The 27,248-nt window shown below is 30.8% G+C and overlaps 1 protein-coding gene across 1 annotated transcript; it reads right to left on the bottom strand.

The window, feature by feature from the left end:
- Positions 1–4,220: 4,220 nt before the first annotated feature.
- Positions 4,221–8,242, bottom strand: LOC124935222 (cucumisin-like). The gene is made up of 8 exons (XM_047475668.1): positions 8,091–8,242; positions 7,521–7,918; positions 7,405–7,472; positions 7,205–7,305; positions 5,726–5,956; positions 5,540–5,651; positions 4,840–5,053; positions 4,221–4,753 (listed from the first exon to the last, which is right to left on the bottom strand). The coding sequence occupies exons 1-8, from the start codon at positions 8,240–8,242 to the stop codon at positions 4,221–4,223; spliced, it is 1,809 nt and encodes a 602-aa protein (XP_047331624.1).
- Between the last annotated feature and the right edge of the window lie 19,006 nt (positions 8,243–27,248).

The following is a 27,248-nucleotide window of genomic DNA, read 5'->3' as shown; positions in this document are numbered from 1 at the left end:
ATATATATATATATATATATATATATATATATATATATATATATATATATATATATATATATATATATATATATATATATATATATATATATATATATATAATAATAATAAACTTTAATTGGAAAAAAGAGAGTTTAGTTAATTATTAAAAAAATTAACACATTTCTTTATTATTTATTTTAATAATAAATCTAAATAAATAAAATTAATAATTCAAAATTTATTTAAAACAATAATAAAAAATCAACGGTATAATAATAATTCGTTCATATATATATAATAAACCTTAGTGAATTTTTAATAATAAATTTTAAAAATAAAAATTTAGTTTAAATATATTAAAATGATAAGTATTTATTAAATATTTTAAAATAAAAATATTGTATTTATAAGTATTTTTTAATTGTTAATCATATAAATTATATATGCATACACAAAATTATAAATATAAATCATCAATCTTAAGTGGTTGAAGTGTTAATGCTACATAATGAAGACCATGGTTCAAATCCCATTAAGTACAATTATTAAACTATTAAAACAATTATAGTTAATATGTGAAATAAAAACGTTGGTTTATTGAAGGGTGGAGATAGTTGAATGCGAATGATATTGGTTAAAATTTGCGATGAAATTGTTGGGCGGATAAATGATATTTAGAAAATGAGAGGTCGATAGTTAATATGTGAAATAAAAACGTTGGTTTATTGAAGGGTGAAGATAGTTGAATGCGAATGATATTGGTTAAAATTTGCGATGAAATTGTTGGGCGGATAAATGATATTTAGAAAATGAGAGGTCGATTGGGATAGATGGTTAAAATGTACGATGAAATTGGTGGTTGGGTAAATTACATTCACGATATTCAAGAATATGATTAGTTTTTTGTTGATTTGACCGAAGTAAAAGTGTAAAGTCACAAGATTAGAGGTCAATTGAAGTGGATAAATATATGGAATGAGATTATTGGTAAGTGAGTATGCCACATGATGAGAGGTCGATTGGGTCAACTGAGGTGGATAAAAATATGTAATGAGATGGTTGGTTAATCGAAGTGAGTATGCCACATGATGATAGGTGGACTAGGTCAATCGAGATGGATAAAAATATGGAACGAGATGGTTGGTTAGTCGAAGTGAGTATGTCACACGATGAGAGGTCGATTGAGGATTGATGGGCCAAAGTGAGGGTAAAAGAGATTGGTAATGTACCAAAGTGAAAGTTTAAGGGCACGATATGAGATGTCCGATTAGGGTGGATAAATGTGAAATGAGATGGGCTGGTCTGTCGAAGTGATGATAAGTAAGGCAAGTTGTTTATTGTAAAAGATGTGAGGAGATGAATTGTTTGACGGAAATAAAAATAAAGTCTTGAAATGAGATTAGTGGAATGAGATGACTTAAGTTAATCGAAGTAAGTAAGGTCACGCTATGAGATGTTGATTGGGGGATTGATGGGTCAAAGTGAGGGTATAAGAGATTGGTAACATTGGAGATGGTTGATTTAACCGAAATGAAATTATGTAAGGTCACACAATATGAGAGGTTGATTAATGTGCATAAATGTGGAATGAGATGGTTAATTATCTGAAGTGAGGATAAAAATGTTATGTTATATATTGTAAAATATGTTAGGAGATGAGTCATGATATAAGAGTTCAGTTGGGGATTGGTGACCAAAGTGAATAGTACAAGAGATTGGTGATGTTAGAGACTGGTTATTTGACCGAAATGAAAGTGTAAGGTCACATAGGAGAGGTCTATTATTAGTGTGGATAAATGTGGATTGAGATGGATGGTTATCCGAATTGAGGATAAAAAAGTTTCTTCAATTTTTTCTGAAAAAATCTCCTTGGGGTTGTATATTATAAAATATGTTTGAAGATGAGTTGTTTGACGAAGTAAAAACAAGGTCTCGAGATGAGAGGTTGATTATGAATTGGTGGGTAAATGTGGAATGAGATGTTTAATTAGTCAAAGTGAGAGTAAAGTAACGAGATAAGAGGTCAAATTGGGTGGATAAATGTGAAATGAGATGTATGGTTAGCCAGAGTGAGGTTAAGAATGTTGGGTTGTATATTATAAAATATGTGAGAAAATGAGTTTTTTGATGAAGTGAAAGTAAAGTCTTCGAGAGAATAGAGATCGATTGTTATTGGTGGATAAATATGGAATGAGATGATTTTTGATTAATCGAAGTGAAAGTAAGGTAAATAAATAGAGGTCGATTGGGAAATAAATTGATATTGGTGGTTAAAATATGTGAGAGGATTTTTTTTTTTTTGGAAAAAACGACTTAACATTATTTCATTAAAAAATTTCAAAATGGAAAAAAAACAAATGAGTTTATGTATTTTTCTAGACAAGCCTAGAAAATTTAGTTCGTAATAGTCTAAAACAAATGAATTACACAACAAACAAAAAATTGAAATATTTTATCTAACTAAAAAAAAGATTAGTTGTTTGACCAAAGTGAAAGTTAAGGTCACGAGATGAGAAGTCCAATTTGAATTGGTAGATAAATGTGGAATGAGATGGTTGGTTAGTCTAAGTTCTTTATGATCACGAGATGGAGGTTGATTGAACATTGATGGGCTAAAGAGAGGCTAAAAAGAGATTGGTAATGTTTGAGATTTTTTATTTAACCAAAGTAAGAGTGTAATGTTACGAAATGAGAGGTTCATTAGGGAAAAATATGTGAGAAGATATGTGAGAAGATGAGTTGTTTTATCAAAGTGAATAAAATGTGAGATTTGAGTGTTTTATTTTTTATTTTTTATTTTAATATATTATTCATAATTTATTAAGAATTTTAAAAATTGAAATACATATTATAATTTTTTTGTTTATATTTTATTCTTATGTATTGCATGAAAATCTTCTTAGTTTATATAATAATGTGTTCATTAGAATTGTTTATTTCTTTAGAAGCATATTAATAATCTAATATTTATTCTAACTTTATTAATATTTAGTAGTACAAGGAATTAAAACAAAAGAAGATGATCAAAAAATTATATTATGACAATAGTAGACATAAAAGGAAAACATACTGTCATGAAATTCTTTATGAGTGGAGACCATACATATACTCTTTCTACGATACTTTCCAACATGCAAACCCAAAATGTGATTTAGCTAAAGAAGATGATAAAAAAATTAATAAATGCTAGAAAGTAGATATATAGGAAAATGTAACATAGGTGCATATAATCAAAGAGCAAATAATGGTTAAAAAACATAAAACAAAATATAAATAAAATTTTGTACAATAAGAAAGCAGTACGAAGGAGGTGAAACCTCAACCTAATCATGTTGAAGAGATAATTAAGGAATCACAATCAAATCAAGTTGAAGTGGTTGCTGATTAAACAGAGAGTAAGATACTCAGGCTAATCTAAACGAAGAAGAGAATTTAAAGGTTGATATAGAAGAATCCAAAGTTGTTGAAGATTCCAAAGATGAAGCTAAAGAAATGAAGACAATGACCTATAAATTCAAATTGTGAACAACAAGGTGAAGAGCCCGGAAATCCTAAATAGTGATTCTTTCTATAAAATCAGAACGGGATTATATAAAGAAAGAAATCAAAATGAGAATAAGTAATATTCATCAAACTTTTTAATTCATCATTTTTCACTACAAGAGGAAGAGGAAGAGGAAGAAGAAAGACAAATGGAAGAGGAAGACAACCGGTTGATACAACATGTTGGTATGGAATAAAAATACTGATTTGGATAATTATGATTTAATACCGTTTATAAAATTTCTTTGTAATCTCTAATTGTATGTTTGATTGTTACTAATTAAGTTTTTTAGAATCGTTTGATTGTTATCTTTCGATCATAGTTAGAGTTTGTCTAGTTTTAATTTTGACCCTCTCAATTTTAGGATTTTCATAAAATGATTTTAATCGTTTCTTAAATGGCCAAACATTTTTTTTATGGGTAAGAATTTTTGTATATAGAAAATGAGTACACTCATAGTAACCGCAATTCATATATATATAATATTTAGTGTAAAACAGCCTCAATTATATATATAATATTTAGTGTAAAACAGCCTCAATTATATTATTAGGATGATAACACCACAAACATAGATTATAGACAAATTCTCATGTACAATTCTTATTGGAGAACTCATTAGTCTCTTTCATCTAATCCTTATTTATATATTATAGGAAATATGTTTATTACTATGATTTTCCATGTCATATCATCATGGTTGTTCTCTAACAAATACAACAATAGGACTTCTCACTGTGTTTTTGGGACCTATCCAAGACAAAGATGCGGAAACCATGTTCTCTCTAGTAAGCATTCCCTCTACAATCATTGTGAATTGTACAGTTGTTCCAACCCTAGAAAATGAAAGTCTGTTGGGAACCACTCTTATTTGTACCGACGGCGGAGACGAAATCACGGCACTGTAAGTAAATGATTCCGTTCCCACATTGGTAATTTTTCTAGTCAAGGTGACATTAAATCGAGCTGAACGAGAAACAGGGATAGAAAATGAAGGCATGTTAAGATTCGAAGAAATTGTACTCCCATAAGTGGTGCAAGAAGTATGTTCACTTGTAAGAAGATACAATTGCTCATTTGTGTAGCCTTGCCCACACAAGAACCGCACATAATCAACTATTTTGGCATCATACACAAGGCCGGGATTAATGGCACTAGCAATGTTTATGTGGCCTGCTCCGTAAGCAAATTCTACATCAGGAGTTGTTGTTTCACTCATCTTTGAGACTGCAAATGGATATTTTAAATTTAACAATTGTATAGAATGAAAAGTATTTTGATAACACTTCTTAAATTATTAATGATATATATACCCGTGGTAATAAGAGCGGATTTTATAGCGGTTGGCGACAGTGATGGATTAAAAGATTTGACATAAGCTGCTGCAGCTGCAACATGTGAAGATGCCATTGAAGTGCCCGATAAGATGTTATATGGTGACCTTCTCTTATCAATTTGTTCCTTAGTAGGAGAATTCAAAGGTGTCCATGCTGCCAAGATGTGAACACCAGGCGCACACAAATCCGGCTACAAGATAAGGAGAAACATTGTTATAATTTATTATAAGATAAATGTAATTTTAATTGCTATTTTGAACTAGAATCCATTTTCATTTTTATACATTAAAATATTATACAATTATTAAAATTAAAGTTTAATAATATTATACTATTCATTTCCAATCAAATTATTCACCATATATAAAATAATAGAGACTATATCACAATGCTATAATCCTGATATTATACGAGGTTTAGTCCGTAAAACTGATTGATTCGGTCGGGAATCTTATTACCTTTTAGAGGATTTTTGCACACATCAATTTATATTTTTTCGTTTTTTCACTACCATTGTTATTTTTTTTTGTTGTACGTAAACGTCTATCAATTTCATAATATTTGGATGCATCATCTTTAAAATAAAATAATTTTTACAAATATTAAGCTTCATATTTAATATTAGAGTAAAGTTAAGGGAAAAAAAAGTAATGAATAAGTGAAAAATATATCAAACCTTCAGGATTTCAGGTGTTATAAGATTCGGTCCCCTAGATGAGAAGGATCCAATATATGGTGACGAAGAATCAATACCTCCTTTAGTCTTGAATATTCTTGCAGTTGGAGTCCTGCTTAATAATAATAAAAATCAATAAATGAACAAAATAATATACAAATAATTTTAGAACAACTTAAATATTACATATTCTTCTCTCTTAATCTCATATAATAGTTACTCATTCGGTTGTCCTCGTATCCGAAAACATAAGTTGTTGGGAGGACAAACGCATCAGAGTCATCTTTTCTTTCACGAGCTCGTATCACCATACCAGTTGCACCAACAGAAAGAGCTTCTGTCCCTATATTATATTCGTCACAAATAACAATTTTATCCTTTACTAATGTAGTATCGAGTGAGTTTCTTTTGCACGTTCTGCAGTTATGAGACCAATAACATTATTACAACAAAATTGTTGTAAATTAATTGGCAATTAGATTATCAATACTAATATATGACAAACTAAAATGGCTCATGGAACTCAATATGATGTTTAGCATGATAAATTCTAGGGGTGTTCAACCGGTCGGTTAGCCGGTTAACCGGTCGGTTAGCCGGTTAACCGGTTAACCGGTTAAACGGTTCCGGTTAATACCGGTTTTGGCTTTTATTTTATAAACCGGTTAACCGGCCGTTAATGGTATCGGTTTTACCGGTTCTGGTTCTACCGGTTTTGGTCGGTTCTGGCCGGTTAACCGGGTTTAACCAGGAACAGATAATTCAATTTTTTTTAAATTAAGTAATAAATATATAAAATATTTTTTTTAAAATTATTATTTGCACTTTCCTATTATACTATTCTCTATCCTTTCTTGTCTCTATTATAATATATTATATTATTATTATATAATATAAATATATTATATTATAATAATATATTTTATTGATATATTTAGGAATATGTTATAATATATAATTTTATTCTAACAATATAATATATTTTATAACTATTCTGTTAGGTTTTATATGTTTCTTGAGAAAATTCAAATTTATTATGTCGATTAGTCTTTGATCAACCAAGTATAAGCGAATATGATTGAATCCTCTTCTCAACCGATAGAACAGGAAGTGGAATCGGTAAATTATAATTTATAACTTTGATTTTAGGTGTTTCCGTATTGAACGTGTTGGAGAGAAAGTTAAAACATGAAGTGAAGGTTGAACTTTGAAGACATAAAGTTTTAATTTGCTTAACTATTTTAATTTTGTTAATTTATAATTCCACGTTATCGTATCGTTATAAAAACAATTTTACATATTTTAATGAAATTATTTCAATTTGTTTTTAATTTATTTTGATAAAATTCTATATAGATTATAATGTTTTTTAAAAATTATTCTATAAAAATTATTTATAAAATAACTGCTACAAATTATAAAATATAAAAATATATAATTAAATTATTACCGGTTTACCGGTTAAACCATTAGAAAAATAGGGAAATCGAAAACCGAACCGTTTAACCGGTAAAAAACCGATTAACCGGAACTGCTAGAACCGGTTAACCAATAAACCGTTAAAATGAAACCGATTAACTATCGGTTCGGTTGGGTTACCGGTTTTCCGGTTTTTTTGGACAACCCTAATAAATTCATAGTATAATTAGGATCATTGTGTAATACCTAGATACGTTGCTGGAAACATTCATTCTATTATTTGGCACATCAGAACCATACACCATAGGGTAGAAATCAGTTTCATCAAACATATTTATTGAAACTCCCTGTGTTAGTAAGACAAATGAAAAATCAAATCAATAAAAATCATTGTATGCATGCTTTGCTTAAACAAGAATAAATGGTAGTGAAAAACTTTAATTTACCTTAACAACCACACCATTACCCATTTCTAAATTGCTAATGAAGTTTCGATCAATAGTGCTTGCACCGACTGAAAGTACCCAAGGAAAAACATTCACTAAACTTCAACGTTTGGGACCCTTATTTCCTATTGGCACTTCCGTTAAAATTCCTTTTCTCATTGCTTTAAAACTCCCAATAGATAAAGAATTCGTAAAATAGCTTATAGGATTTTCATCTCCCATAGAAATTGATATTATGTCTACACCGTCTGTGATTGCATCAGCGAATGCTGCAATGATGTCGGCATCGTCGCAACCAGAGGACCAACATACTTTATATGCGGCAATTAGCGAAGATGGGACACCGCCTCGAGCTGTACCTGTACCTAGGCCAAAAAAACTTGCTGATTTATCAATGTTGCCCGCAATTATTGAGGCCATATAAGTTCCATGACCAATGGTGTCTCTTGGAGATTGAACATCCTCGGTGGAGAAGTGACCATTCTTTTTGTAATACCTTGCTCCAATGATTTTTCTGCATGCATGCATGCAATCATAATATGTTATTATATTTTAATTAAATTTATTTTATATAAAAAACATCTTACTTATTACAAGTGAAATTGGTTAGTCTCCTGCAAGAGCCTTTCCATTTTTTTGGTGGACGCGAGGGGAAACAAAATCTTGAATTTTTAAAGCTTACAGACTCTGGCCAAATTCCGGAATCTATTACAGCAACAATGATACTACTCTCAACTGTTTTTCTTTTGATCGATTGAGGAAAATTTATGAAGTCCCATGATCTTGTCGTAAGCATGTCATTGTTTCTATTAGGAAACACTGATACAACTCCTTTCATTGCTGATAATTAATTAAATCAATGCATATATGTATATGAATATATAAATGATTTTATAGGAAATTTTATATATAGTTGAGAACTAATTGATTCTTACAAGATACTCGTTGAACTTCGTCGTTTTTTAATAGAGCAAGAAAACAATTGAAATTATTCTTGTAACTGTAAATAATTGTCGCAAAAGTATTCCTGCTCAAGAAAAAATTGAACTTTAAAATAAGTAAGCAATAATCATTTTAATCAAATATTTTAAATTGTTTGTATTAATAACTAATAATGAGAAGGAAAAAAACAAGTTGCTTAAAAAATGACAGTAGTGATATATTACACGCCAAGAGCATTTTTTAGAAATCTTGTATGTAAAATAGGTGGAGGAATGCCCAATGTTAGTTTAAAGTCTCCCATGTAGACTATATACTCCTGAATAAAATAATAAATATGTTAGTGTGTATAACAACAATAGTTGGTAAGAAGATTTGAATGCCTATTTAAATATATTTTTATCTTTGGTCGAGTCTAAATAGAATAATTTAAGGTGATGTTTCTCTAGACAGGGAATGAGACAATTATAGTATTTATTGCTCTATATTGCATTCAAATTAAACTTTATAAAGTAAAATAATACAAAGGATTAATTTTCCACCAATACACTTCTACCTTTCAAATTTTCTTTTATTACAATATTATTTTCTTATTCATATTAACATTTTTCTCATTTAATTAGTTTAAGTTGATTTATTATCTTATTTATATTATAAAGAATTTGGTTAAAATTTTCTAGTTTAAAGAAAATATAAATTGTGACTTAAAGTACAAACTCTATAGGGAAAAGGATCCAAATACTAGGACCCTCCTCAAATGCTCACTGACCCCAATATTTCACCCTATAATAAGTTTTGGGACAGTTATTATAAATGATGTTAATATTAAGAGGTTTATTCAAATCACATTTTAAATGGGTTTGTTTGATTTATCGAAAATAATTTGCAGTTGAAATGTGTTGTTAATAGGTAATTATATAAATGTCAATACTTAAAAATATCTTCTTGAAAATTCCAATGGGTTTTACAAAGAACAATCTTCCATAAATAGTTGATACAATTATTCCCAAACTAAAGTAGTTAAACTTAGTAACAATTTTTTTTAAATAAATTGTACAACTCTAGGGGTTGCTAAAATAATGAATGGATTATGCTTTCATTTCATTGTTGCAATTTAATTAGGCCTACATATTACTATCAAGAAAAGGAAACATATTAATGCACTTGTTTGTTAAAGATCCTTTTTTAGCTTATAGAATTTTCTTTTCTCAAAGACAAGTCTTTCTTCTACAAGTTATTTAGGCACATACAAACCATTGAATTTAGAAATTTTAAACATTGATTTAATGAATATGGATATATGTTGTAAGAATATAGGCCTACTATGCAACTTAAATAATTGAAATGAGATCAAGAGATGTGCATAACTAAGGCCTAATTTTTTAATCTGTTTGAGGGATTATAATAGTCAATCATATTAATCTCTCTAGATAATTGAACATGAATTTAGAGGGATATATCTTTTAGTCTAAGTCTCTTTGTCATATAAATGTTTTACAAACTATTTATTATTATATCATGCCGAACAGGTGTGAGAAATTATATATTGGTCAGTATATTACAAATTGAATTAAAGAATAAATGTGTACTTGTGGATCTTGGCCACTTGAATTGGTGCATGTAAGGAGAATAACATAAATTGCACATAATTGAAGAAAACATGCAACAAATGAATTTGATCTTGTTTGCATCATTTTAGGAAATGTTTTGTCTTACTTAAGGTTGGAAGAGAGGTTCCTATAGAGTCTTTTTATAGATTCTAAAAGCTATAGAAACACTAAGAACTTACATTTGGTAAATTATTGCCTTTTTGCTTACTGTTTTATGCAATCTTTGTTGTAATTTATGATATTCCTTCTGAATTTCTTTGTAAAGGGCACTATTAAAAGTTCCTAAAATACTTGGAAGACATTAAATTTATCAATATAATTATTTATATTTAATTTATTTTGGAATGACCAGGGACGGACATACAGCACAGCTGAGGTGGGCTTAATGTCACGGGCAGGAACTCGGTCACCGAATATTCTCTCGTCCCGCGCGGCACTAGGCTAGATTGCCACGATCCTAGCTAGTCAGCCTCTTAAAATATGCAAGAAGATGGAACAATTTGAGAGAGAAAGAGCTTGGAGAATATCTTGTTTTATTGCTTACAAGAGTGAGGTATTACAAGTGTTGAGTGCTTTGAACATTGGTTGTTATGAGTTGAGTCCTATCACCTAGACTTGTTTATATACATGTGTGAAGATCATTCTAGATCTTCCTTGTCCTAGACATTTCTAGACTCTTCTATTATTAAACTAATCCTAAGAATTCCTAGAGGTTTTTAGAGAATTCTACTAGCACCTATACATGAGAACTCCTAAAGAATTCTAGAGAGTTCTCCCACCTTATATACAAAAGGAACTTCCTAGAGAATTTTAGAAAGTTCCATGACCCTACTTACAAAAGAGGAACTCTTAGATAAATCTAGAGAGTTCCATGACCTCACTCATAAAAGGAGAACTCCTAGATAAATCTAGAGAGTTCCATGACCAACAAAAATCTAGGAACTCCTAGAGGATTCTAGAGAGTTCAGGAAATGACCCAAGACCTGGAATATTCTAGAAAATGCACCTTGGAGGCTTGACATGTGCACCCCATACCAATGGGCCGTGACATTCTCCCCCACCTAAGTCGTGGCCGACCTCGGCACGACCTTAGAACGATGCATGGTGATCTTTTTCCTGGTGTCCCTTGAGTGCTCTTCCTTCCCCTTGCACGTCACGGCATCAGGTGCACTTATGGCTGCCAGCTCCAACCGATATGAGACGTTTCCCACACGTCTCTCGATCGAAAACGGTCCCTCGAATCTGCGCACAAGCCCCTTGAGCACAGACCGTAGAGACTTCAACTGTTGCGGGGGCAACTCCCATTTCCACCGTCCCCTTTCCTAACTGCACGCCCTGCTTCCTTTCCCATGCACTTGACGCGAGTGAAGGCGGACTGACTTTGGCCCACGTTTCTTGTGGCCAAACCTTGTGGATCTGATGGTTTCGTGCCTTTAGTCTTGAGTCGCTCGAAGACCTTGCACCTCCTTTGGACTTCCTTGGGTACTTGTCCTTTCCCCTTGGAACCGTCCCCATCATCCACTCTAGAAAAAGTGGTAAAAGCCCTTTACCACATTTGCGACCTCGGCTGAATCGCATTGCCGAGAACATGCTTATTCCCTCTAATTCTCTCCTTGTTGGAATCACGCTAGACTTCCCGTGATCCAAGATGATTAAGGAATCGGAATAAGGCATTATGCAAGCGCATACCTGATCGCACCATTGTAGTCCCAACACTACGTCGTAGTCTTCCATTGGGACCAAGGTAAACGAGACTGTCCCATACCAGTCTTCGATCTTGGTGTACACTTTCCTAGCCTCCCCGGCCACTGGCTTGGCTACATCGAAGGACTTCACCGTCCCTCTTGTTGGGCTAATCCGTAGACCCAACGCCTTGGCTACTCCTTCTCGCATGAAGTTGTGTGTAGCCCTTGTATCCACTAGTGCCTTAATGCTTCTTCCCACGATCCAAGCTTCCACGAACAAAGAGCCACTCATTGTTTCCTTGACCGGCTTCGCAACACTAGTCTTCGCAGCGTTGAGCAGTCTCAAGGAACCCACCCGAGTCCCTTCCTCTTCCTCGGAAGACTCGTGTCCTTTCGCTACTGCAACATTTTCCCCTTTGAATGGGCACATAAACTTTATGTGATTATGAGCACCACAAATCTGACACACTCTTGGCTTACCCGAGTCGTCGGTTTTCCCCACAGAGTTGTTATGTGCATGCCCCTTCCTAGGTGGGCGGTCTCCCCCACCTTTCTCCTGGTCACGTGGGTGGTCTCCCCCACGATTTTCCTCCTCGTCCCTGAGGATCTTCGGCCTATCCACAAACACTTTGAGCTCTAATAGTCTTTCTGCAACCGCGATCGCCTCGGAGACGTCCCGCACCTTGGCCCTTTGCAGCTCCAACTGCACCCAAGTCTTAAGGCCATTCACAAACGCGAACAGGGCCTCCTGTTCCGTTAGACTCGGTAACTCGAGCATCAACTCCTGGAACTCCTTCACATACTCCTTGATGCTCCTGTTGTGGACAAGTTGATTCAACCTTTTCCTAGCCTCGAACTCGGCGTTCTCTAGGAAGAATTGGCGCTTGAACTCGGTCTTGAAGTCCTCCCACGTCTCCATTCGTAACGTGCCTCGTTCAATATCTACTTCCCGCCTCCTCCACCACAGTAGTGCCATCTCTTGAAGGAAGAAAGGTGTTGTCTACAACTTGCCACGATCATCTAGTATGCTTGATGCCCGAAAGTACCTCTCCATGTTCCAAAGGAAGTCCTCCACTTCCCTTGCACTCCTCAAGTCTTTGAACGGAGTTGGCTTGGGAACATCCATCCGACGAGGTGTCGCACCTCGAAGTTCCCCTCCATTCCACCCAATTCGACCCTCCATAGAGTCGAGCCTCCCCATTATCTCCCTTCGGAGAGCGTCGATCCTCGCATGGACTTCTCCCCGGATTGTCTCGAGCACTTCATGGAGGATATCATTAACCTCCCCTCGAATCGATACCAGCACTTCGTCACGAATGCTCCGGTTCATATTGTTAATGATCCCCATCACCTCGTTCTCCAACTTTTCACCAGCCTCATCCAACGCCGTCACCCTCTCGGCCACCGCGCTAAACACTTCGAGAGTCTCCTGGTGCTCGGACATGCCTTCCTCAAGCCGGGTCACCCGCGCTTCCATGTCGACACTCCTCTCGACGGACTTGTCCCTCTTGGACCTCTTGTCCTTTTGTTCGCCGGTCGAAACCTTCGTGACTTTGGAACTTGAATCCATCTCTTCTTTCAATGCGGAAGCACAAACGTGGATGCGATAATACTTTTGCTCTGATACCACTTGTCACGGGCAGGAACTCGGTCACCGAATATTCTCTCGTCCCGCGCGGCACTAGGCTAGATTGCCACAATCCTAGCTAGTCAGCCTCTTAAAATATGCAAGAAGATTGAACAATTTGAGAGAGAAAGAGCTTGGAGAATATCTTGTTTTATTGCTTACAAGAGTGAGGTATTACAAGTGTTGAGTGCTTTGAACATTGGTTGTTATGAGTTGAGTCCTATGACCTAGACTTGTTTATATACATGTGGGAAGATCATTCTAGATCTTCCTTGTCCTAGACATTTCTAGACTCTTCTATTATTAAACTAATCTTATGAATTCCTAGACGTTTTTAGAGAATTCTACTAGCACCTATACATGAGAACTCCTAGAGAATTCTAGAGAATTCTCCCACCTTATATACAAAAGAACTTCCTGGAGAATTCTAGAAAGTTCCATGACCCTACTTACAAAAGAGGAACTCTTAGATAAATCTAGAGAGTTCCATGACCTCACTCATAAAAGGGGAACTCCTAGATAAATCTAGAGAGTTCCATGACCAACAAAAATCCAGGAACTCCTAGAGGATTCTAGAGTGTTTCAGAAATGACCCAAGACTTGAAATATTTTAGAAAATGCACCTTGGAGGCTTGACATGTGCACCCCATACCAATGGGCCGTGACATTAATCCCACCCCTTAATTATTTTTTTATATATATATAATGAAAAAACAAATCCAAACTCTCCCTGCTTCTCATTCCTTTCCAATGCTTATACCATATATACATTATATATACCCTACTTTTATATATAATAATAATAAGCTTAATTTCACCTTACTTTTATATATATATATATATATATATATATATATATATATATATATATATATATATATATATATATATATATATATATATATATATATATATATATATATATATATAATAATAAACTTAATTTTATATTATTAATTATCTTTCTATTTTATTTAAAATTTGTTTAGACATAATTTTATTTCACTAATTTAATATATTACTAATTATTTATCATTTAATTATTTTCATTTAAAATTCTTATATTTATTTTTCTAATTTGAAAAGAAATATAATATCAATTTTTTTTTAATTCACTTCCTTAATATATATCTTCTTAATTTATATAAATGAAGAATAGTTTAGAGCTACTTTAAAAATTAAATTTTGAGAGATTAAAAAATAGTTGAGAATTTTAGAGATTAGGTTTTGAGATAATAGAAAACTCACACTAGCTCTTTGAGTGCTTTCTCATTATAAGTACTAACAAAAAAAATACACAAACAAGTCCCTTAAGTTATGAGGTAAATACAAAATAAGAATAATAAAAAAGATAATAATAAATAAGTAATAATTCTTTACAAATATCATCATTTTTATTAATTCTCTTCCATAATATCCATTTTTTAATTTATGTATTGGTTAATTTTATTATGTCTATAATTGATTTGGTTTTATTATGTTATATTAATATTACAAGTTAACATTATCTAATTTTTTTTTCTTATAATTTTTACTTAATAAAATATTAATTTAGTTTTAACGTTACAATTTTTATTATTACGGAGCAAACATTTTCAGTAATGAAAATGTGAAGACGAAATTTCGCAATAAATTAGAGCATGATGTTTTTGTCGAACTATTTGACACTTTTTATTTAATGAGATTTATCTAAGGATGTAAATATATATTTTATTATAGATGAATTTTATATTTTAAAATTCGTAAAGTTTAACTTATTTAATTATTATAGTACAAGTGACTTTTGGATATTTGGTTTCTTCTGAGATCACTCGACCAATCTCATCCACTTGAACATTTTTATTTGTGGAAAAAGGTGGGAAGTCTATTCTATGGTTTTAGTTTTGAGTTCGGGATATAATTTAATGATTCCAAAATAAGTGTGTAAAAGTCAAGGTTTTATGCTGCTTGTCTATTGAGGCAAAAGAGAACTTATGACTTCGCGGATGGAGAGGGATTCGAACCCCCTCTCTTTTCTATAGTTCACGGGGGGCAGACAGACAGACAGAACTATTGAATAAGTTTCATTCGAGAGTTTACCGTGCCTATAAAATTTAAGCCCACCCCAATGCAAATTCCTGGGTCCATCCCTCCGGAATGACCATGTTTATTCTTTTGAAAAAAATACCTACAAACCTAAGTCTATTGCCATGATGGAACTATAGCGATGAATCCATGAGTATGTACAATTATCTAGAAGATTACATAAATAAAATAAATTTAATTAAAAAATTATAATGATATGTATTCAATGTTTAAACTTTTTAATAAATCATGAATAATATTTTAAAATAAAACATAAAACACTCTCATTCTACATTTTATTCACTTCGATAAAATAATTCATCTTCTCACATATCTCATCACATATTTTTTTTCCAAATGAACCTTTTATCTCGTGATCTTACACTTTCACTTTGGTCAAATTAAAAAGTCTCAAACATTACCAATCTTTTTTTTACCCTCACTTTATCCATTAGTACACAATCGATCTCTCATCTCGTGACTTTAAGGAACTCAGACTGACCAACCATCTCATTCCACATTTATCTACCAATTCAAATTGGACTTCTCACCTCGTGACCTTAACTTTCACTTCGATCAAACAACTAATCTTCTCGCATATTTTAACTACCAATATCAATTTCTTTCCCAATTGACTTCTATCTTTTTACCTTACTTTCACTTCGACTAATCAAAAATCATCTTATTCCATATTTATCCACCAATCACAATCGACCTCTATTCTCTCAAAGACTTTACTTTCACTTCATCAAACAACTCATCTCCTCACATATTTTATAATATATAATTCGACATTCTTATCCTCATTTTGGCAAACCATACATCTTATTCCACATGTATCCACCCAATTGACCTCTAATCTCGTTCCCTTACTTTCACTTTGAATAATTAACCATCTCATTCCACATTTATCCATCAATTCACAATCGACCTCTCATCTCGAGACCTTACTTTCGCTTCGTCAAATAACTCATCTCCTAACATATTTTATAATATACAATCCGACTTTCTTTATCCTCAATTCAGGTAACCATCCATCTCATTCCACATTTATCCACCCATTAATCGACATCTCATGTGTGACCTTACACTTTTACTTAGGTCAAATCAACCATCTCCAACATCACCAATCTATTTCACTTTTCACTTTGTTCACCAATCCCCAATTGACCTCTTATAACGTGACTCATCTCCTCACATATTTTATAATATACAAACTTAATTTTTTATCCTCACTTCAGATAACTAATAATCTCATTCCACATTTATTCACATCCTAATCAACCTCTCATATTGTGTGACCTTACACAATTTCATTTTGGTCAAATCAACCATCTCTAACGTTACCAATCTCTTTTACCCTCACTTTGACCATTTAATTCCCCAATCGACATCTCATAACCTTACTTACATCGATTAACCAAAATTATCTCATTCCACATTTTTATCCCACTAATCTCAATCGACCTCTCATCTCGAGACTTTTACTTTCATTTCGGTCAAACAATTCATCTTCTCACATATTTTATAATAAACAATTCGACTTACTTATCATCACTTCTACTGACCAGTCCATCTCATTTCACATTTATCCACCATAATCGGAAATCTCATACCGTGACCTTAAACTTTCACTTTAGTACATTATCAATCTCCTTTACCCTCACTTTAGACTACCAATCCCCCAATCGACCTCTCATCGTGTGGCATTCTCACTTCGACTAACCAATCATCTCATTTTATATTTTTATCCACCTCAATTGACCTCTAATCTTGTGACCTTACACTTTCACTTTGGCCAAATCAATAAACATCAAACCATCTCCTTCCATACCGTGAATGTCATTTAACCAACCAAAAATTGTATCGCATATTTTAACCATCTATCACAATCGACCTCTAATTTTGTGAATGTCATTTACCGCCCAACAATTTTATCGCAAATTTTAAACAATATCATTCACATCCAACCATCTCCTTACTTTGATAAACCAACATTTTTATTTCACATATTAACCATCAATGTTTTTTAATAGTTTAAAAAGTGTTCCTAACGGGATTTAATGGTCTCTATTATGTAACATTAACACTTTAACCACTAGACCACTTAAAATTATTAATTTATATTTATAATTTTGTTTAAGCATATATATAATTTATATGAATAACAATTAAAAAATACGTAAATATATAATATTTGTATTTTTAAAATATTCAATAAATACTTATTATTTTATTATATTTAAATTAAATTTTTATTTTTAAAATTTATTATTTTTTTTATTAAAATTTATTAAATATATGAATGAATTATTATACTACTAATGTTGATTTTTTATTATTTTTTTAAATAAATTTTGAATTATAAATTTTATTTATTTAGATTTATTATTAAAATAAAAACTTAAGATATATATCAAAAAAACCAACCACCATTTTCATTAACAGTATCACACATTTCGTATCTTTCAGTAAACTAACCACTAATTTCAATCAACCTCTTATCTCGTGACCTCACTATCCATTGTTACCGACCTCTTATCTCTCGACAAACCACATCTTAATCACACTTTAACATGTCTCTTATCCCTAAGAAAACAAATCACCAATCTCAACTGACATTTAGCATAGTGATCTCACACTTTGTTCAATCAAATATTTGATTCATATTTTTAATCGCTTTTAATTGTTATCGTCCTATTACCCATCGACAAACCTAATCCTAATCACACTTGGTTAAAGGGTTGTACTTATTTTGTTAGGTTGCAAGTTCGAAACATACATATAGCATTTTTAATTTTATTTTTAATCGTTTTAAGTTTATGGGTAGGTAAACTCATAATCCGACTCAAATATCCATTACTCTCACATATATATCCAAATTATCCACAACTCTCGACCCAACAATTTAGACACTTTGAAATTAAGTATTATATATATATATATTATTTAGTTAAAAAGTTGAACTAATATTGTTAAGAATGTACACGTTCATCAAATTTGGTATTGAATTTAAAAAATAAAGTCTTATTAGTATAGTTGGTTAAATGGTTGTACTTATTTTGTTAGCTTGTAAGTTCGAAACATACATGTAACATTTTTAGTTTTATTTTTAACCGTTTTAAGTTTATGGGTGGGTCAACCCACAATCCGATCCAAGTATTTATTTACATATATATATATATATATATATATATATATCCAAATTAACCACAGCTCTCGATCCGATAATTCAGACACTATGAAATTAAGCATTATTATATATATATTAGTTAATTACATTTAAACACACTTACACATTCAGTGAAGTTTGTTTCACTTCACTCCGCTTCATCACTGTAAATATAATGCCTTTAATTACATTTAAACACACTTACACATTCATGTAAAATCATTTATACCTTCATATAAAAGCATTTATGGCTTCATGTAACTCTACTAGAAAATATTAAATAAAACATATTAATTATTTTATAGTCTATATAACTATATATTATATAAATATATATATATAACAACATATTTATAAATTTATTTCTGATATATTTAAATTAATTTGTATGAATTATTTTATAATATATAATTTTATATTAAACATATATATATTCTAAAACTTCTATAATAAATTTGTAAAACAACATATTTTAAAATTTATTTGTAAGATATTTAAAAGAGTTTGTTTTAATTATTTTATATTTTATATAATTATATATTACATATATATATATAAACGTTCATATAAAACCACTAACACAATCATGTAAAAATATTTATATGTTCATGTAAAAATATTAATGTCTTCATGTAAACCTTACTAGAGAATTAAATAAACAAGTGCTACCTAGTGAAGTTTGTTTCACTAGGTATTTACAGCGCTGAAAGGAGTGGAACAAGCGCAACCTAGTGAATCCTTCTTCATTAGGTATTTACAGCGCTGATAGTAGTGGAACAAGCTCTAGTTAGTGAACCTTGTTTCACTAAGTATTTACAACGTTAAAAGGAGTGAAACAAGCGCTACCTATTGAAGTTTGCTTCACTAGGTATTTACAACGCTGATAGGAGTGAAGCAAGCGCTATCTAGTGAAGCTTATTTCATTAGGTATTTACAACGCTGATGTAAATACCTAGTGAAGCAAGTTTCACTAGGTAACACTTTCTTCATGTAAATACCTAATGAAACAAGCTTCACTAGATAGCGCTTGATTCACTCCTATCAGCGTTGTAAATACCTAGTCAAACAAGCTTCACTAGGTAGCATTTGTTTCTTTTTTTTATTCTCTGATAGGGTTTACATGAATGCATAAATATTTTTACATTAACATATAAATATTTTTACATGAATATGTTAGTGGTTATACATGAACGTTTATATATATTTAATATAATTATATAAAATGTAAATTAATTAAAATAAATTCATTGTAATATCTTACAAATAAATTTTAAAATAGGTTGTTATATATATATATATATTTAGTATATAATTATACAAATTATTTCATAATTTGTACAAATTAATTTAAATATATCATAAATAAATTTATTAATATGTTATATCACAAATAAAATAATTAATAATTAATACAAATTAATTTAAAAATCTCACAAATTAATTTATAATTATATTTTTATATTTGTATATATATAATTATATAAATTATAACATAATTAATATAAATTAATTTAAATAAAACATAAATAAAGTTATAAATATGTTTTATATATAATTATATAGATTATAAAATAATTAATATATTTTATTTAATATTGTTTAGTAGAGTTTAATGAAGGCATAAATGTTTTATATGAAAGCATAAATGGTTTTACATGAATGTGTAGGTGGGTTTACATGTAAATTAAAGGCACTATATTTACGGTGATGAAGCGGAGTGAAGTGAATCAAACTTCACTAAATAGCGCTTCCTGATGTAAAACTAATGTAAAATGATTCATTCCTTCCTTTACGTTGCGCTTCTCAGGCTTGGTTTTATATGAATGAAGCGGACCCAGAATTATATCCGGGTTCCGGATATATTTTTTTTTTACCCGCAACTGATTTAATAGTAAAAGAATAAAGCTGCATTATGATTGGTCCGGAACAGATGAACACCGAAATCTGTAGCAGAGTTAGAAATGTTATTCTAACTATATCAATATTCAGTAGTACAAGGAATTAAAACAAAAGAGGTCAATAGTATTTTCATTATATCTCTACAAAAGGGAAAACAAATACCTTCAACCATTTTAAATATATTAACTTTTACTTTGGCTTTTTTTTTTTAATTTATGGTACAAGCTTGTATCAATTAAGAAAAAGGGATTACAGTGAATGTGATTATTTAAATCCGAAAGAAATCTAAGATAAAATTTTGTGTTTTTATAAGTTTTTTTTTATGTGTTATAAGTACTTTCATTCCTCTCTTAATATACCAAAACTTTATCCAGGAAACTATGATTTACTAAATATGAAAAAAAAATATTGGGTCAATACACATTTCCAATATATCCGTTTTTCATGTATTATCTCAATCCTTTAAAGTTGAATTGCATAAATAAGTAAAAACAAATTTAAGTAATGAAATATTCTCAAATTATCTAATTAATCCATTTTCCAAACTTATTTATTACATCATTACAATTTGTTTTTAAAACATCAAGTATCGAGCTATTAGAATTAAAGTATTATAAATAGTTAGTTAGTTAATATTAATCTAGTAATTAGATATTTAAATTTTATTAATTTTATCATTATATTTAAAACGCTTAAACTTTGTTAATAAGACATTTTAATTAATTAGGAGTCCGTCAAATATATATATATATATATATAGGTGAAATGATTTAAGACAAAAAGCTTTTAAAAAATCAAAATTTCTATAAATCAATTGAATCACATCAAAATTTCTATAAATCAATTGAATCCAGGGCCGGCCCTGGGTTAAGCCCGGCAAGCCCTCGGGCTAGGGCGACCCTCTCCACAGGGCAGCCTATTTGTTAAAAATATCATACTATTTTATTAAATTTATTATGATTTTAAATATAAATAAATGTGGTTTGGTGGTTTAATTTAAAAAAAAATTAGAATTTCTATATGGTTATGAGTTTGAATCTTGCTAAAACATTTTTTTTAACAATTCTTTAAACTAGACTTAGGGCAACAAAACATATATCGACATTTTTCTGCGAGGGTTTGGGCCGATTCTCATTAAATCACAGTATATATATTTGATCTCTTTGGAAACACATCTAGATTTGAAGATAAAGCTAAGTTTAAGTTTGCTCACAAATTAAGAAATAACTTATAGATATGTTTTTAATTAGGTTTAAATTGTTTATTATTAAAAATGTAACTAGATAAGATACCCTTAAAAATGATTTTGTTTAAAATCAATTATTTGTTATTATTATTTAATATACTATTAACAAAAGAATAACTTATACTAACATTTTTTTATACTGTCACTTAACTATATTAAATAATGCCAGTAAATTCTTTTTTTTAAAATATTGTCATTATATATCAACAAATTAAATAATATATATATATATATATATATATATATATAATATATTACAAACAAAATAACATCCTTTACTATAAACATTTTTTTCCGTTTCTATTCACACAATGTTTTCAGGAATTGTATCCGTGACATTTTAGTTTTTTAAGCCGATTATTTCTACTCGTCACCATTAGTGGTTCTTTATTATTAATAACATCTAAAAGTCAATATTTATATCTCTAACAAATATTATAATTTAAAAAATTATTCATAAAATAATAAAATGATGACTTTTTTATTTAATGGAGTATTAAATAACATTATAATACATATGAGTAAAACAATAGTCTTATATTAAATAATAAAAATTACATTGACAATTAAATATTCATAAAATTATAACAATTTTCAAATAAATTCTAATTCTACTAAACATTGCTAAAACGGACTGAAACATATTCAAAATCAAATGGCATCATATACATAATCACCTAATGAAACACCAATTTAAGAAAAAAAGACTAAAGGCACATCAGATGTCATGCAGAATTTAGAGTGACAATATTAAATTTGATTAAAAAACATTTGTTAGAATTATTGAACCACAATGAAATGATACAAGAGAGTTTGATGTGCATGGAAAATATTTTTTCTTGAGAAATGTTTACATCAACAACTAGTTTTGCATCATTTTGAATGACGATTTTTGTCTCTCTAGTTGAGGTCGATGTGGATGGTTTTTATAATAGAGAGTGCTTAAGAAAGTGGTGTTGAAGACTCGGGACTCTAGTGACCCAAATAAGAATAAAGATAGTGCAATAATTATGCAATTACTTTTCTCTTTGTGATAGTGTCATTACATTTTTAAATGATTGTATATTTAATTTTCAAATTTTTATGTATCTAAATATAAAAAAAAAAACTTAAGTGAGACATTTTGTGTATTAAATTATAAAAAAAAAATGTATTGAATTAGTTTGGATATATTGGTGTAAGTACTGAAAATTTACACACCCAATTTATAAAATTAAAATAATTATCTTAATTTATTTTTTTAAATAAATAAAATCAAAATAATTAACTCTAAGCTAAAACCTAATTAAACAATTAATTAGATTAATTATTGTGATAATTAATTCGATAATAATTAAATAAAATAAATAAAATTATTTAGGATAAATGTTGTACACATTTTATCTTAAAATAATTTTAGAAAAATTAGGAAATTAAAATAAATAATTTAGGATGAAATATGGTATCCATTTTTTGCCCAAAATTTATTTATTTAACCCAAATATATATATTTTAAAAAATGGCAAAATATTTGTCATATTTATTTTAATATTTTGTGTATTTTACAAGATCAAAATTAAAGACGAAAGAAATTTCAAACAATCTCTTAAGATTTTAAAATAAAAATAAATCAATAATCGGGTGTAGCCGAAATATAAATTTATCCGGGTCCATTGGATAGGCGTTAGAATCTCATCAAACACCTCAAACGCGCCCGCGTAGACAAATGCAATAGGAGGAGTGTGCGCCCTCAAAGCAGCAAACCGGCTAACGCAAGCGTTAGCTCCATAAACCATAACACAATGGAACGACACGCCAAAATGCTGACGGAACACCACCAACGGATCGCTCTATGTCCGCATCTCGCTCGTAACGACGTCGTTTCACGTCCCGATCGTCTTCTTCATCACAAACAAAGAGATAAGAACGATAACCATTTCGACTAATTCGAAAGGTGAAATGATCACTCTACCATAGTGATCATTTCCCCTACATCTATAGGCATGAATCATGCATATTCAAGCAAGTTGGATGAAGAACAGTCAAAATATCATAAATGGATTTTGACTGATTCGATCCACTTGAAGCCCTCAACTAACTTCGGGAGGCTATAGTATCCTTCCATAATAATTGTGAACCCAAAAGAATCCATCTTCAGCCTCCAATCAAAAGATTTCAAAATCTGTCATTGAAGCTTAAAGCTTCTGATTTTTCGAAATTTATGTATAAGGCTCTAAAGTTCGGATCCAAGCATCTTATAAGTTTCCCTAAGGTCTAAGAAGTGTTTTTCAATTCTTGGTATGTTTCTAATCACCCTATAATTCATACTTCAGTTTGAATTTGAAATTTTTATATTTCAATATTCACAAGTTTGTATATTGTCTGGTTATTGAATTTTAGGATTAAAAATCGATCTTAAGATCATTTCCAAGATTTGTGTTTATGTTATAATCAACCAATCAACCTTATACAGAAAAAACCCAATTTTGAATTTTGAAAATTCAAACTTTAATTTTGTTGTTTTTAGGCTAATCTTCAAGTACAGCTGCCTAGAAAGCTTTCCAACATGTTTCTAATGAAGTTGGACATCTATTTGGATCATGTTCATCCCGATCATATTTAATAAAAATCAAAATTTTCAAAATGATTGAAAGTTTTAAGTTCTTAAATTGGTCCAAATAAACAAACAATGTTCATGTTTTGGTATCAATCAAGTATATGAAATATAGGGAAGCTATTTGCAAACTCCTTACACTTCAAAACATTTTTAAAACAAAAAACCATTTTTGGTCATAAATTGTTTTGAATGAATTGATCATCACCTAAGTCGATTAATACCTTGGGATGATGTTCTAAATGTTCATGGGACTTTTGTGAATCTACCTAGGCCCTTGGATCAAAGAATGCAAGCCTCTAGAAAAATTGTAAAACCTGCAATTTTGATGATCTTGAGGATCGAGAATCTTCCGTACGGACGAGGGTCCAATAGGTCCGACTAAGGCTTTTCAGCCAAGACCGAGTGGTCCAACCGATGTTCTTCATCGAAGACCGAGAGGTCCGACAAATGTTCTTAATTGATGACTAAGAGGTCCGACCGATGTTCTTCATCTAGAACCGAGAGGTCCGCCCGATGATTTTTACATCAGACTGAGAAGTCGAACCTAGGACCGAGGAGTCTCGCACCCAACTAAGAACTCCCAAACCTAGGACCGATGACTTCCACATCGTACTAAGAGGTCCGACCGATAAGTCAGACCTAGGACCGAGGAGTCTCGCACCCGACCAAGAACTCCCAAACCCAGGATCGATGACTTCCACCTAGAACTGAGGCGTCCGGCCAGGAATTCTAGCACCCGATTCAGAATTCTATCCTAGAACCAAGATTCCTTAGCACTCTGACTGAGAGACTCTTACATCCCGACTAAGGATCTCGAACTCGGATCGAGGGGTTTCCGACCTAGTACTAAGGGCTCATAGCTCCCGAACGATAAAATGAACTCAGGATCTAGGAAACCGGTCCTAAGACATGTTTGGTTCCTCATTTAAAATCCCAAAATTATTTTTGTAATTTTGGAATCCCGAATAATTTTCTAAAAATCTCGAAAAAATAAAAAATTATTTCAAAATATTTTTGGGATATTTCCACGTAAAATATTTTGATAAAGGCCTGTTTATGATTTATTTTCAAATCCCAATGTCTTTTAAACTAATGTTCTTCAGATATTTTCATCCTTAGTCAACATCATCCACAACAGGTACCAACATTTAAATAATTTTTGTTATAATTTGTTAAATAACGTTAAAACATACGCATGCCTAGGACCGGAAAAATAATCGGTTAAAATAAAACGTTATACAACCGATTTTCAAAAGCTAAATTTATAAGTAGATACCGTTTTTAAAACAAGTATAAAGGATGAAGCGCGAAAGCCCTTTTCCGAGTATTACCAAACTATGAACTAAAAGAAACTCTGGCTAATACGTTTGCGTATGTATGCCATTTTTTCTTTTCAAAAATCAATTGAAAACTCTGTTTAAAATCAATAATCTTTTAAATTAATTATTTTTAATTAATTTAAACAGCAGATTTCTAAAAACTCAAAATTGTAAATACTAATATTCTATATTCTAATTTATAATATTAAAATAATTATTTTGAATAAATAAGATCAAAATAATTAACCCCGTGGCCAAAAACTTATTTAAACAATTAATTAGAATAAATTTATATGTTAATTAATCAAATTAATTCAGGGTTAAGGACAAAATAAAAAATAAAATTATTGGGAATAAATGTTGTATCCATATTATCTCAAAATAATTTTAGGAAAAATTAAAGGACAAAAATAATAATTTAGAGTGGATTTTGTATCTAATTAACCTAAAAGAATTATTAATTTAAATCCTAAAAATATAATAATAAAAAATTGGTAAATATTTGTCATATTTATTTTGATATTTTTTGTATTTAAAATGATCAAAATTAAAGCCAAAAGTTGAAAGAGAAATCAATTTCAAACAAACTTTAAAGTTTTAAAATAAAAATAAAATCATGATTCTGTGTGGCTGAAACCAAGAGATTTGATTGCAGCACAAGCCATGATCATCGGGTCAGCGTTAAATTTCCTTTCATCGCCCAGAAACAGTCGCATAGCCCGTTGTAGCAAAAGAGACGTGCGTCGGGGTAGTAGTAGTTGATCACCAAACGGCTGTTAGCTGGAACGCTAACGGACCGCCCAAACGCCAATGACGTCAAGACGGAATGCCAAAATACGCCTAAAACGACATCATTTTGGCCTCTGATCGTCTTCCTCGTCGCGACGCCACGAAGATAAGAACGAACAGCCATGTTGATTTTGTTTTTTGGAAATCCCTCGTTGGTCCAACATATCAACTTATTCAAAGCTCGGAATGATCACCCTACGATGGTGATCATTCTCCCTACAATCGTAGGCCTTGTCACGGCCTATTTCGGCGACTACATGCCAAGAATAGTCAAAAGCCATTAATGATTTTTGAATGATTCGGCCCACTAGGATTCCCCAACCAACCTAGGATGAGTATAAATACCCATTCAACTCATTTAGAAGGCAACCTACCAACACAAAATTCTTAAATCGAAGAAAATCAAAATCCGCCATTAAAGCTTCAAAGTTTCGAATTTTTCGAATTTTCTGTTTAAGGCCTTAAATCTTGGATTTCTGCATTCAAAAAACTTTTTTAAGGATCAAGGAGTGTTCTCCAATCCTTGGTAAGGTTTTAATCAACTTCTAATTCATATTTATAGTTTGAATTTGAAATTTTTATATTTCAAATTGCTTAATCTTGTTTTCTTGTTGTTTATGCGTTTTATAGTTGACAATTCATCCATAGATGATTTATAAAATATCTGGATATGATAGAACCGATCAATCGATCTAAATAACAAAAACCCAAATTTGAATTTCAAAAATCAAAAAAATGGGTTTCTTGTTCTTGGGTTAATTCGACTGAATCACGACCTAGAAACCTTCACAAAATGATTATAAACATGTTGGGCAACTATTTAGATCATGTTTGATCCATCCCGATAATGTTTGATCAAAATCAAAAAATTTCAAAATAAATGAAATTTTGAGTTCTT

This window comes from Impatiens glandulifera, chromosome 4 (genome assembly GCF_907164915.1).
Source record: "Impatiens glandulifera chromosome 4, dImpGla2.1, whole genome shotgun sequence".
In the NCBI taxonomy this organism is placed as follows: Eukaryota; Viridiplantae; Streptophyta; class Magnoliopsida; order Ericales; family Balsaminaceae; genus Impatiens; species Impatiens glandulifera.
The sequence above is the reverse complement of the archived record's forward strand: the minus strand, read 5'-3'. Positions and strand labels throughout refer to the sequence as shown.

Excerpts from the sequence above, each read along its gene's own strand:
- LOC124935222 (XM_047475668.1), bottom strand. The coding sequence starts at position 8,242 with ATGAAAGGAGTTGTATCAGTGTTTCCTAATAGAAACAATGACATGCTT. Across the intron at positions 7,473-7,520 it reads AGTGCCAATAGGAAATAAGG|TCGGTGCAAGCACTATTGAT; the intron begins GTCCCAAACGTT and ends GGGTACTTTCAG. Across the intron at positions 5,054-5,539 it reads TAACACCTGAAATCCTGAAG|CCGGATTTGTGTGCGCCTGG; the intron begins GTTTGATATATT and ends CTTATCTTGTAG.